General features: G+C 43.0%; 1 protein-coding gene across 1 annotated transcript; it reads right to left on the bottom strand.

Annotated features, from left to right (window-relative positions):
- Positions 1 to 1,244: 1,244 nt before the first annotated feature.
- LOC308103104 (protein FAM177A1-like) lies at positions 1,245 to 5,106 on the bottom strand. The gene is made up of 5 exons (XM_080452957.1): positions 5,030 to 5,106; positions 3,894 to 4,130; positions 2,590 to 2,656; positions 2,240 to 2,337; positions 1,245 to 1,951 (listed from the first exon to the last, which is right to left on the bottom strand). The coding sequence occupies exons 1-5, from the start codon at positions 5,096 to 5,098 to the stop codon at positions 1,736 to 1,738; spliced, it is 687 nt and encodes a 228-aa protein (XP_080309083.1). The 5' UTR covers positions 5,099 to 5,106; the 3' UTR covers positions 1,245 to 1,735.
- Between the last annotated feature and the right edge of the window lie 10,342 nt (positions 5,107 to 15,448).

Genomic DNA, 15,448 nt, shown 5'->3' with positions numbered 1-15,448 from the left:
GCGCTGTGCGCTTGTAAATTGGCCTTTATTACTATTTGTCAAGTGATTAAGTGTTTAGCTTAACTAGTTTCCTGGGGATCTACCCTTAAATCTTTAATATATAAAACACACACACACACACACACACACACACACACACACACACACACACACACACACACACACACACACACACACACACACACACACACACACACACACACACACACACACACACACACACACACACACACACACACACACACACACACACACACACACACACACACTAATAGTAACTAGTCAGGTCATGGCTGTGAATGCACGTTAGGTCATTCAAAACCAACTCTGACCTCAACACGGGTCCACTGTGGAACGAGCAGACAAGGTCTCTGACCTCAGACCAGTCTGGTCTGGTCACAGGGCTCTTTGTTTGCAGGGACAAAGCAAACCCTCACATCAGTCAAGCTGTTCCACCGCTATAGGAGTCTTTCAGTTAACACTTAACAGCCAAGACCACACTGAATGGTGAAATGAACTTATATAATGTTGCATGCATCTGTTAACAGATCAAAAACCTGTTAATTTTAAATCCAATGTAAACAAGGACCTGTTGGAATACATGAAACTTAAAACGTAATAAAAAAAATATTTTTGATGAATGAATAACAAGACCAATTTTTAAAAGTTAAAGCGTTAACTATGATTTTATTGACAGTTCATTAGGGTGTTACAAATAACAATAGAAAAACTATTTTCAAAAAGTGCTGTCAGTTCAGTGAAATAAATACACAAATATGACAAAAACTGTACAAGAACTGCACAAAAATGTAAATTTGCATTCAAAATTAAATAATACAAAAAGATTCACTATGTTGTCACTGTAAGGAGGGCTTAGACTGCACCCTGTCAAAGGCTTACATGCCACGTCCTCTAAAACGTCAACTTAAACGCGGGTGAATACAACACCATATACAGTACAATAGATAGAACACCTTTCTCAACAGAACTTCCATCACTCAAAATGGTAAGACTCATGCCGCAGTGATCTGAAACTAGTCCATAAGGCTGAACGGTGTCATCTCGTTAATGCTTCCACATAGACATTTAGTGCGATACGAGCTTTAGATGAGTACAAACAGAAAAACACACATACAGTACACACACACACACACACACACACACACACACACACACACACACACACACACAGGGTGAGAGACAGACTAGTCTTCAACTGGTCAGCTCTTTGGTACAGCTGCCGTAGGCTGTTTTTGTATCGAGAGAGTGCACCATAATGACCAGATAAGGGCAAAACAGTAACCGAATATGGTTCAAATATTTTAAGAGCTTCACTAGGCTCTTGCTGTTGCGTGTAGCAGGAGTAGCCATTCGAAACCATGTTCAAAGATATAATCTATTTTCCTAGGTCTGGCAATGAGTTAGCTGTGTTGGTGATTTAGGCACAGTGTCCGGTCCATCCGAGGCACAGGAGAAGGACATTAAACTCCATAATAAGATTTTAATCTAAAAGGCCCGCCGCAGTGGGACACTTGGTTGACACAAAGCAGATTGGCCATGCTCATACTTGCTGCGCAGCCAAAATACAGCAGAACTGCCATTCTAATGTTGTGTGACACACAAAAACAAACAATAGTGCTTGGAGAAACAAAAGGCTGTTCCGCCTTCGACAAGTAAATGACAACAATAACAAAAACAAACCTGAAAGCGTTATTTTTTTTGTTTCTCAGAGCTGTTAGGTGGCCATAACGATGGCAGGGACCCTAATGGTGGCGGGTGGAAGGTGATTTTCAGTCTCGATCTGATAGGTCACGTCAGTGTGGGGGGCGGGGACATCAGACAGGTCTTGCATGGTGATTGGTTCGTCCTGATCTTCCAGAGATTGCAATTGGTTGTGGAAGTATCTTTCCGCCTCTTCTGACAACTGGTCGTCTTTGTTGTCCTCCTCCTTCTGTTGCGGGGAATTCAGAGGGACCTGTGTTTAGCTGGTTTACAAACACCCAACACCTGGACGCGTTCCGTCTCAAGAATAATTCAAACACACCCTTTCGACAAATTACGTATTTTCAGCAGAATATTTATTTTTCCATTGAAAATGCGTAATTCTTCGGTAAAACATAAGCAGTCTCATGCATCATAAGACTTGCACTGCACTTCGACAGAGAAATACATAATATCTACTTCAGACATGAAGTCTACTTTATAGACTTATAGAGATGATGCACTTTGTATGACATACCTCTTTCTTCATCCGGTAATATTCATCGATGGCATACTGATACTTGGCTGACGTTATGCCAAACAGGGAGGCCATCCTCTCTCCCAGGTAGTCGCAGGCTGGAAGATAAGAATATAGTATGAGAAACTAGAGGGAAAATAAAAATACAAATACATTTTGGACAAGCATACGGTAGTAACATAATAAAATACATTCGGGTGCACAAAATATATGTGAATCTATTTGCAAAAACCTACTGCATTCCCAAAATATATTTAAAAAATATATTTCAGTGCTTGGTAATATCTAATCACAGCATGAGGCATGCTATCCATTCTCTTCCTGTGTTGCATTTTTGTATGGCAGCTAACCTGAAATGGTGGAAGTAGCAGCCTTCCACATGTGGAACCAGACGTATGGACCCCAGGTCATCTTTGACTGTAACGTTAAAATGACACAACAGGTTGAATGTAGATTTCAATGTTACGTGGCCAGAGAATTATTCTATTAAAGTGAAAATGCCTATACGCTATCAAATTTTGAGTCAATTTAAGGGCCGATCACACTGGACTGGACATTATTTCAGCCTCTTTTGGCATTTTTTGTAATTGTTATCAATGTGAATGGAGCATTTGCTGCCTTTGCGTTTATGTGTCACCTTGCGTTTATTTATTTATTTAAAAAAAAAAAATCTAAAAAAAGAACATTCAATAGATGATGGAAAAGTTGGTTGTGGCTGTTGCTTTGTACCGGGATCTGTAGGAATGTGTTACTTTAACAAAGTAGCTAAGAAATTTGTGATCGGGTGGGGGACTGAAAGTGAGTGATAGGTGCGTATCTGGTTGCCTGGCAACATCAAGACAGAAGGTGCTGCAAGCAGCTCTGTTTTGTAGACTGCACAAAAAGATGGTGCGCATGCTCTGCGTTTTTTCAGCCTGCAAACAGTGTCCGGTGTGATCGGCCCCTTAAGAGGCCATGTGCAGTGTCACAGAAAGCATATTTTGAGCTGCCAGTGCCTCCTCTTCCCAGCACTGAGCATCACAGATTTCAATGCTCTCTGTGTCCAGCGTGTTTGGTGGAACGCTCAGGGCGCTTCAAGCTGAAAATAGTCAAAACTTTTGGACAGGAGCGCCGGCACTCATCAATGTCATATTTGATACTCCTGGCTGTGTATGTATGACAACCCGGTCATTTACGAACTGACATTGAATCGTTACCACGACCATGAGAAGTCCATGGTTACTGTTGTTTCCGCTAGGCTATTTGTGCTAATAATGCAGATGACGCCACATCTGAGTACAGCAAAGGTTTGACCGGTTCGAAGGTGGCAGGCATCAACGCTTTATGTGGACACGACCCCTGAACTCCAAGTTCAACTGACACAGGGGATTTTGCAGTGTACAGGCACGCGATACATTCTCACTTTGTTAGCTCATACATGCATACACAATTTCTTGAATGATTTATAGCAATGCATCCTTGTCCACACACACACACACACACACACACACACACACACACACACACACACACACACACACACACACACACACACACACACACACACACACACACACACACACACACACACACACACACACACACACACACACACACACACACACACACACACACACACACGTCCCCTTCCCTCCCTTAGCCTATATGTCCTCACCCTCACCGCATCAACCGGGGGGGACAGGAGGTCCTTCCTCTCAGCCTCCCGGTCCTCGCCCTCCTCCTCGTCCGTGCTGTACTCCTCCATCGTCTCCCCGCTGGAGAAATGGATGATTCGTCGGGGAGCCTTCTCCCTTATTTGCTCCTGTTGCTGCGTGTCCTCCTGCTCCCCCTCTCTCGTCATCTCCACCTCTCCTAGCTCCACACACTGGAAGTCTTTGGGCAGGTTGGACGACTGTGAGAAGGCAAGACAAGGACAGATAAGACAGTAGCCTATCAATAATGCATTTGTATTTATTTTTTACATTATTTTTGGATTGGGACTGTCCAATAAAATAAGGATGGGATAAAAGGGGTTACAGAGTTGGCCTAATTGTAAATGTAGTGGTGCTCCTCCTAATTAGCCAATTAACGATTAACTGCAAACACTGGGTGCATAAAACAACATGTGTATGCATAGGCTAACCAATGTTCTGTCTTGACTCCTGATGGGCATAGCAGTGGTGGCCATTTTGTGGTTCCACAAATTGAAAACCCATTAATTTTTCCCATAGAGATTTCCGAAAATATTTATATCAATTATTTTAAGCCTGGAACCAAGCCATCCAGGCTCCTGGTGAATCATGACCATGACATTTGATTCTGTGAAAAACATATTTGAATTTTTAATTATATGATATACTATATTTAATAAATACCCTTTGTTTTGCAGTTTTCAAATATTGTTTTTCACAGAATCAAATGTTTTATGGTCATGATTCACCAGGAGCCTGGATGGCTTGATTATAGGCTTAAAATAATTAATATAAATATTTTCATAAATCTCTATGGGGGAAATGAATGGGCTTTCGATTTGTGGAACCACAACATGGCCGCTATACTGCTATGCCCTATAGCGCCTGACAACCAGCATTTGCATTCACATGTCCGCATAATTAACATTAGCTCAATCGCAATGACACATAACTCTGTCAGTTTGTGATCAGGCTCAAGACATCAGCATCAGCCATGCATCCATCCATCCATCATCACAAACCGTTAACGGTGATACAAAACAAAAGCAAAATCATATATATATATACACATGGAAGAACTGATCTAACATTCCGATGACTCGGACAGCTGATCACCTACCTGATCCAGGTCCATATTCTGCCCTATCGACACATTGACGTTGGTGAGATACAGTGATATGTCAGCCATGCCCGCTGTTATACTGTTGTGTCTTTGTATTCCTGGATGCTGCGCCCACAGCGCCGCTGCAAAAAAGAACAGATCTACAAGCTATAATGCGTTGCATCGTGATCCCGTGTTAGCTTGCAGATCTGTCTCTTTTTTTTTGCAAGCTAAACTGACCATAGAAGTTGACGGACGGAGGAGGGGTGTTACTGTAGAATGTAGAATAATCCCATTGCTCCGGAGGGACCACCGTGCTGTGATAGGTTGATTGGTTGTCGTGACAACCCAGTGAGGAGTTGTGAGGAGAAAATGGGTAATCCAGCATGGCTGTTACTCAGTGGTGGAAGAAGTACTCACATTTTGTACTTAAGTAAAAGTACCAATACCACAATGTAGAAATACTCTGTTACAAATAAAAGTCCATTATTAAAAATGTACTTGAGTAACAACAGTAGGCCTACATCGCATTAAAATATACTTCAGTACTGAAAGTAAAAGTACTAATTTTGCAGAATCTCCCATTGATTTCAGAAGTTTTCTAATGTATAAGCTTTGAAAATAGCAGATTTACAAGCTCATTTGTCGATTGTGGATTGGCTATTTCCAAATAGCCTAAGTATGCATAGGGCTGAAACGTGGTTGTTTAGTAATAATAATCTAAATCTACAAAGTAACTAGTAACTAAAGTTGTCAAATAATTGTAGTGGGGTAAAAGTACAACATTTGTCTCTGAGATGTAGTGGAGTAGAAGTACAGAAAATTGGAAATACTCCAATATGTTGCTTGTGCTGCAGTTCATACATTTCAAAGCTCTATACTAGGATTATTATCATATAAGAATGTATTCTATCCAATAGGATTTGTTCCAAAATATATGATTTTTAATTGGATTTCTGTTCTTATAAAATGTATCCAATAGGATTAGTTCAAAAATCTTATAGGATTTCCTCTACTGTAATCCTATCCTGTTTGATTTCTTTTCTATTGGAATCCTATAGAAATTTGTATTAGATTTTTCTTTTCGAATCCTATATGAGTTCTTGACTAGAAAGCTAATAATCTACTCATTCTACTGTATTCAAATGTACATAGGATTTATAAATGTATAAAAAAAATTATGTATGTACAGTATGTATGTATGTATGTATGTATGTATGTATGTATGTATGTATGTATGTATGTATGTATGTATGTACGTACGTACGTATGTATGTATGTATGTATGTACGTATGTACGTACATACAACACATTTTTGGGGAATGTTCGTAGCTTTGCCATTTAAATAGGGTGCTTGTTGTTCTTTGCCGTCTTCAATTATTCTAGACCGGTGGCTTTGTGCACCAGCCTACTTAGGAAGGATGCAAAGTCGTGAACAATGCCAGTCAGGAATGCGTGCCCCAGGCGCTCGGGTGGCGCAGTGGAAAAGTATCTGCCCACTACCACGGAGGTCGTGGGTTCAAATCCACGTGTTGCATCCGGCTTGGTCGAGCATCTACACGAACACTATTGGCCCGTGTTCGGGGGAGGGAAGCCGGGCAGGGAGGATGATAATTGACACTGCACGTACAGTACAACTACGGACTGGGACGGCACCTGTCAGCAGGGAGTGTTGGGCGGGAGGAGTAGGTCGAAGGCTCTACATCCTCCCAGTGGGGGCCCCTCACTGGTAGGTGAGTCAGTATACAACAGCAGTGACAATACACAGAAAAACGTATTGGGGAGATATTTTTTTTCTTTAAAGAAAAGGAATGCATGCCCCACTGTGCCCCACTCAGTTAATGTGATACCCGTTGTACCAGTTGTACCCATTGTCAGAGTACCCATTGTACCGTTCAGGCCCAAATTTAAATTTAGATTTGAATACACCTATAATTCCGAGGCCCCCGGGCTGCAGTCCACCCTAGCCCAATGATAAATCCGGCCCTGGTACCGGTCTGTCTGTCCATGCCCCTTTTATGCCCATATATGGAGATTCCTGATGTCATCAGTATATGCCCATATATGGGCATATCACACCGATATGCCTATATATGGGCACTGTTTATTCCCCCCCCCCCCCCCCGCACTCATATCATGTAACCTCAAGTCATCAGGCCTTCATGACGCTGCACTGACGCTCAATGACGTCATAGTCATAGTTTGTGCAATCAAGCATCTCACTAAATATAGGTAGGTATCCCATGGTCCAAGATCATATCTTGTGTACAGCGGAGAGAGTAAGATAGTTTTCACCGATTAAGCTGCAGTGTATCCCATTGATTAATAGCAAGTGTACTGTGTGAAGAGATTAGATAAGACCTGTAACTTGAGAAAGATCAAGACCGTGATAGTGGTATTAACATAACTTTTAGAAATTTACAATGTCCTTAACGCCCCGCATGGTGTATTTCACTGAAAAATGGAGCAAGCTACTGCCGACAATCAGAGCAGTTCTGAAACTTGACCGTGTGGATAGAGCTACATGGAATGACAGCTTCGCTGCCATTTATGAGTTGTGTGCTGCAACACCAGAAAGCCTGGCTGAAAAACTATACACAGAGACCAAGATGTATCTGGATAATCATGTCAAGCAGTTGGGCAAGGAGACAAAGGGGTCAAATGAGAAGGTTTTACTGATGTACCACAGATACTGGCAAGAGTACAGTGAGGGCATTAAGCATCTGAACTCCTTATACAGCTGTCTCAACAACCATCGCAACATGCAGAACGACGAGGACCATGCCGAGGAACGGCTCGAGATTAGAGTGCTGGCGATGGACATTTGGAGGGAGGTGATGATTGAGCCCCTCCTGGACAAGCTGATTCCAATGCTGATCAACGAGTTAAAGAATGACCATAAAGTGATTCATGAGGTCATCAACTCCTTTCTTCATGCTGAACAGTACAAGAAGGCCCCATTGAAGTTTTATCAAGAAATCTTCAAGTGTTTCGAGAATTACAAACAGGAAGCCTCCAATCTACTGAAAGAGTCCAACTGTTCACAGTATATGGAAACGGTCGTAGCAAGGTTGAAAGAAGCATCAAGATAGATCATTTTAGAGCAGTACGAAATTAAAGGTGTGATCCCTGAATGATGCTTTCAACAAGCTAAAAACATAGGCTACGCATACAACATTAGTAGTTTAAAACCCAGTAAAAACAAGATAAATTTAGAAGTATACAAACATGCATGCGGTATACTACACAGGCCAGATGTAATTATTGCACATCCAGAATAATTATAACTATAACTGGGAAGTGTGGGAGTTAATAATGTACTGGTTTGGTCGCATGACGGCTCTGGGGAAGAACATATTCAGTCTGGCTGTGTAGTGGGCTCTGTAGCACCTCCCAGCCATATCTCTCAAAGGGAGAGGAAATAGACGCCAAGGTCCACGCTTTCGTTAAATATGGGCATCACCAATGATAGCACAAAGTTCAAGATTACAGCGTTGATGCAGAAAGACACAGGGGTTGGAGCAGATGAGGACCAGCATAGACAAAAAACACCTCAGAATGTATTTAAAAGCTGCTATAGTGCAGAATCATGAAGGCCCACAAGGTGCTGCGACAGAACACACTCATCGAGGAAGTCATCAACAACCAGTCTAGTCCACAGCCAGCCAGGATTCAGCCCCAGTGCAAGGAATTTGTCGCCGACCGTTCCAGTGGTTTGCGAGATTAGCTGCAGACAGACAGACAGACAGACAGACAGACAGACAAGACACAGACAGACCCTCTTCTAGATGGCTTGCCTCCTAAAGGTGCCACACCATCATAAAAAACAGGTGTGCTGTGACAGGTGGCTCAGGGGGAGGTAGAGGAAGTGCAGCAGAGCGAGTAAGCAGAGCGCAAGAGGAGGCTAGAGGGTAAAGAGGTGCGTGGAAGAAAGTTGATGAAGGTGAAGGTGTGACTTTTTTTTTTTCTTACCATCATAGCAGAGTCCAGTTAGACTGCTTGTATATTTAGTTAATTGTTAGTTTTACTCAATATTTTTAATCATTCAGCATTGGCATTGACGACAGTAGTAGGCTACACTTTTAGACATTGGATTAGGCCTACATCATATCCCCTGTTTTCTGACCTATTATACGTTTGTCATGGCAGTGGCTAGCGGAGATCTTAGGACAAAGACGTAAACGAAAAAGGAAACACACAAGGAGAAAGGCAGGTGCCCATAATAGGTTCAGATACCTGATTCATGGACCACATTTAGCCCTGTATCCTGCTTGTGAATGTCCAATCTTTGGAAAACAAATTGAACGAGATACGAGGGCCAGGATTAAATTACTGTACAAAGGGGATTGGACCTCAGATTCGGCACATCTCTCCCTTGGGTCCTCTGCGATACGCACGCCAAGTTTGAAGTTGATAAGCCCGCGCGAGGGACTCCATCACTCGCACGCACGCACGCACGCACGCACGCACGCACGCACGCACGCACGCACGCACGCACGCACGCACAGAGACAGATTCTGTGAATTGACATCGTTGTTATATTGTTAAAAGGTTAACAGTAGCGTATAATGACAGTAGTTTTAGCTTGTCTACGAGTTCAGAAGCCCCCCCCACACACACAGTTGGCATGACTATTGATGAACATATTATTATGGTGTAACACAATAATAACAGCAACTCCCTCAGTACAGAGAATGGATAGTCAGACTGTAGACAACTGAAAACTGCAATTGAGACAACATTCACTTCAAATCCATGAGGCATTGCCTAGGTGCCTCACCCATGAAATGACTTGGACCAGTAGATGGCAGTAGAACTCCAGCCATCACAGAAAACTAATCTGACTAATCTGATTCTGTGGCACTGACTGCAGGCATGTGGGTAGTTTATCAGTTAATAATGTACTGCACAGTATGAATCCTCCGGGGTACAAAAATGACCCAGAGAAACCCATATATTCGCAAATTACATAATTAATCCTCAAGGTTCAGTGGTGTATCCCTAGACAGATGCAAACACAGTCTGAATGTGAAGGATTCATAATGTTTGTATACTGTAGCCTACTGTTTCTCAACATCAGGTCAGGGGACCACCAAGGGATCCACACGGATCTTTATGGGTCTGTAACTCTGAGAGTGTAGTTCCATTTCCATTCCACTTTTCAGGGTTAAATTAACACTGCAGGTTGTGCAGTGTAGATCTGTGGTTCCCAAACTGGGGGTTTGGGAACCACTGCTGTTGTGACTGTGCTCTCAGTCACAACACCTACAGTAATAGGCTCTATGCACAGCAGACATATTGGAAAGAAATTGGGCCTCTTCCTTACTTCCTTCTCAGGTTTTACCAATGATACTAATTAAGGCGCTGTTCCATTTAGGGTAGCACAGTGGACCCCCATAACTCTGAGAGTGTACAAATGGAACCAAATGGACCAGTAAGGGTCCACACCTGTAAAGGGCCATTTGGGACCCCCTCAAGGAGGAACCATGAGGGTACCTGGACCCCACTTTGAGAGCCCACTGGTGTAGCAGAGTGTTTCCAGTGAGCCAACATGCACAATATCAGCACCCTGACTCTGTTTGACCAGAATGGAACAGAGCCTTCATTAGTATCATTGGTAACACCTGTGAAGGACGTATGGAAGTGGCCCAATTTCTTTCCAATATGGCTGCTGTGCATAGAGCCTATACCCAAAGGTAAAGGTAGCACCATAGGGTAGCACGCACGGCACGCACACACGCACGGCACGCACACACACACACACACACACACACACACACACACACACACACACACACACACACACACACACACACACACACACACACACACACACACACACACACACAGATCGTCACGGTCAGCTCAACGTTGATTCATCTCAATGTCACCAATTTATTCTAGGCATGTCAACAAACATGCTAACGTTTAATCAGTGTCTCTCTGCTCTGCACAGTCACCTTTACCATCAATTCCAATTTCTATGGAAATTAAATCTATTCCGCAGCGGCTCCAAGTTTTGACGACTTAGGAGCAGAGGTGGCATTGTTAACCTTTTTGGAGTTTAGTGTTGCTTAACGTGCTCACACACACACACACACACACACACACACACACACACACACACACACACACACACACACACACACACACACACACACAGCCCTATGTCCCACTACAAACAACATTTAAATATATTGGACATGATTGTCTATTCTCAATTAATCCAAACCAAAAAGTGTTTTGGGCATGTTTTATAATAGCCAGCCTGTCAGTTTCACTGAATGCACAATAAAGTGTGTTCTCACTCATGTCAACAAACATGCTAACGTTTAATCAGTGTCTCTCTGCTCTGCACAGTCACCTTTACCATCAATTCCAATTTCTATGGAAATTAAAACTATTCCGCAGCGGCTCCAAGTTTTGACGACTTAGGAGCAGAGGTGGCATTGTTAACCTTTTTGGAGTTTAGTGTTGCTTAACGTGCTCACACACACACACACACACACACACACACACACACACACACACACACACACACACACACACACACACACACACACACACACACACACACACACACACACAGCCCTATGTCCCACTACAAACAACATTTAAATATATTGGACATGATTGTCTATTCTCAATTAATCCAAACCAAAAAGTGTTTTGGGCATGTTTTATAATAGCCAGCCTGTCAGTTTCACTGAATGCACAATAAAGTGTGTTCTCACTCATGTCAACAAACATGCTAACGTTTAATCAGTGTCTCTCTGCTCTGCACAGTCACCTTTACCATCAATTCCAATTTCTATGGAAATTAAATCTATTCCGCAGCGGCTCCAAGTTTTGACGACTTAGGAGCAGAGGTGGCATTGTTAACCTTTTTGGAGTTTAGTGTTGCTTAACGTGCTCACACACACACACACACACACACACACACACACACACACACACACACACACACACACACACACACACACACACACACACACACACACACACACACACACACACACACACACACACACACACACACACACACACACACAGCCCTATGTCCCACTACAAACAACATTTAAATATATTGGACATGATTGTCTATTCTCAATTAATCCAAACCAAAAAGTGTTTTGGGCATGTTTTATAATAGCCAGCCTGTCAGTTTCACTGAATGCACAATAAAGTGTGTTCTCACTCATGTGCTCTGACATCACCACAGGGAGCAGTTCTTTGGAACATACCTGATTCAATCTGGGAATTTGATCTGGGTGGCCTGTCAGAACAGACTTGTAACAATGTAAGACACAATAATCAATATTAGGACAGCATGGCGTTATAGGTAAATCCAGGCCAGTATGTATTTATTCAGAGTCTGTGCAAACTCAAACATAAACTGAGAGAGTAAACAGAAGAATATGCATGTGTGGCTGTGTAAGGATTTGTAAATTGTGTATGCATTGCATGCCGTTTATATACAGTCAGTGGTTGCATGCAAATCCAATGCGCATGTCGTGTATGTTGGCATCTCAACGTATTTGCATGAGGTCTCTCTCTATTTCACGCTAAGCAGACCGCTCTTCCACTTGACAGCATCCGTATCATGGCACACATGCACTCCCTTCCAGCGATATTCCTCCTCTCCTACCCACAATGATACCAGTTTTCTGTGGGCGTGTGAATCATCCTCTTCACCGGCCCATTGCTTCCAAGCAGTTATAGGCCTATGTGCCCCTTGTGCATCCCTTCTCACAGAGACAGAAGGAGTGTTGTTAACACTGCTGCAAAACACAGACAGGGACTTGGAGATGACTGTAGAAAAAATGGTGAATCATCAACAGCAGTGGGGAAACAACACACCCAGAACTTTAGTATCCTGAGGTATTGAGGTTACTCTGAGGTCATAATTGGAGTCCCCCCGCCACCTCTGAATCGTTCACCTTCCAAATCCCAAAATAATCACCCATAATCACCTTGTTTCAGCACAATCATGGACTATTCTCCTTGTCAGCAATTAGCTCAGTGTAGTGGCCTTACAATGAGACACTTGTGAAAACATGGATACTGTGAATTGTCAGTGATCACTGATCACGCTCAAGGATAATCAGATACAATGTCTCTGTTAAGCCTGATTTATACTTCATCGTACGACAGTGTCGCATGCTGAAATAGCCGCTCTACACGCTCACAACGTGTGTTATGAAGTTTGTAGATTGACCATTTTCGGTGTACAACACTGCCGTATGACAGAGCATAAAGTAGGTACCACTACTACACATAGCATGTCTTACTTGGTAAGTTGGTTCCTTCCTTTTCTTTATGTAAAGTGACTTTGGGTACTTAGAAAAGCGCTATATAAATCAGAGCTATTATTATTATTATGTGACCTATACTTGCTGAAAATGGTTCTTACCTATATTGAGGAAAATCCCGTTCCCCTGCCAGAGGTATTAGTCAAATAACATCTCTCATTTTAGAGAGAATACTTAGAAACGCTTATGTCACTATTGAGCTTATCTGCACACTGGCATTAAAAGAAGGACTGAAAAGTTCTTCACTGGTGAGTGCCAGACAGCCCAACTGATTCATGCCATAAGCTTAACTCTGTAGGACTGTGATCCAGTGCCCATTTCTGGACTTAAGATTGAAGAGATTTAAAGCATTTCAGCATACTGCTTGCCAAATGGAAGAATTCATGTAAATTAAAGAGTCTTTTAATCTTCAAGTAGAGATACAAGCCAGTAGGATATTAAGGTATGCAAAGGAAAGCCCGACTTTCTGCAGCGATATTCCACCACAGCAACATAAAGGAAAAGCTGTGACACGTCTGGCGTATGTTTGAGAATATATTGCCGGTCTGGCATGTTTAGCCCATTGACTTGCAGTGAAAATCTGAGACTTGCTTGGAAATCCAACACAGACGCTTTATGGTGTATGTATGTTTAAACACGTTATGGTTGCACTTTAATACATTTTAAAGTGCAGACTGTTGATATTTAAACATCCTTGACTTCTAACCCTAACTATGGAGAAATTCTGAACAAATGCTAAATCAAGGGTCAGCCATATGTTCCCATATAGGCTTATGTTCTCACGTGTCATGTTCCACGTTGTTGTGTCTGGGTTTTCTGTGTCCTCCCTCTCTATCTGTCTCTCCCTCTTTCTGACAACTCATTGGCTGTGTCCAAAATCACTCACTCACTACTCCCTACTGCTATAGCAGTTCGTAAGGGACTCAATGCCAAAATGTAAAAACACATTTGACTTCCCAGATAAACGTCAGCATATTTCTTTCAGCGCAATGCATTATGGTATGTAGGGTTTGAGATAGTGACCATCGATTGTACTCTACTTTTCACAGTGCATTGTGGGATGAGTCCACCATATAGGGTATACTAATTATCACTACTAGACCATACCCGGTGAAGGGCGCAGGCAAAAGTAGAGCAAACTTGGGGTTATTGCACGTCCTGTCGCGCGGTTTCTCCCCCCCCCATCTCCCCTGGTCACCCGATTTGATGAAATATCGTGTGGGCAGCGAGCGCGCGGACACACACACACACACACACACACACACACACACACACAGTTTAGCGCGAGTCGTCTCGCCACACACACACACACACACACACAGTTTAGCGCGAGTCGTCTCGTGCGCGCACACGCACACACAGAGCGAGCGTGTGCGCGCTTGCACACACACACACGGGCAACAGTGTGTCGCGGCTGGATTGGATGCGACGCATGCGCAGTTCCACCCTCTGTGGATGCGACGCATGCGCAGTTTGATCGGGCACAGACCAAGACGCGACCCAAGACAGACAGACAGACAGACAGACAGACAGACAGACAGACAGAGGTTACTCAAATTATAGGAGGATTATATCAAATTATAGGAGGATTATAGGAGGATACATTTGGACACCACTAGCTTACACAATGGGGTAATGATCCCTATATAGTGCACTAGCACTATAGTGAGTATAGTGCCTGAGACAGGTAAGGCAGAGGCCTCTATACAGTGTGCATTGGAGGTTTCTTTTGTTAGACATACCAGGTAAGGAAGGGGTGGTTGACACATTATGTACTTTTTGGCCACTTGAGTAGTTAGGTTGGCAGGCTGTTGTTTTGGAAACTAATATATTCAGATGGTCTGGTCTGTCTTATTGTTTGCTAGGTTGTTTGCTAGGTGCTCTGTTTATTTGCTAACACCCTTGTCCCATGACGTACTGTCTGTGTTTTGTGTCTATTGTAAATATTTATAAATACTTTCACAATACAGCACCTTTTTGCACATTGTGTAATTGGAGTCCACATTGTTTACACCCCCACACTTTTTTACCTGGTAATTGTCTCCGCCAGGCCGAAAGGCATGGCAAGAGAGTATGTTTTACCCCCTGTCCGTCCGTACGTCCGTCCGTGTGTCCGTCCGTCCG

Source organism: Gymnoscopelus braueri (assembly GCF_963280865.1).
Source record: "Gymnoscopelus braueri genome assembly, chromosome: 16".
NCBI lineage: Eukaryota > Metazoa > Chordata > Actinopteri > Myctophiformes > Myctophidae > Gymnoscopelus > Gymnoscopelus braueri.
This window is presented reverse-complemented; position numbering and strand designations above follow the sequence as displayed.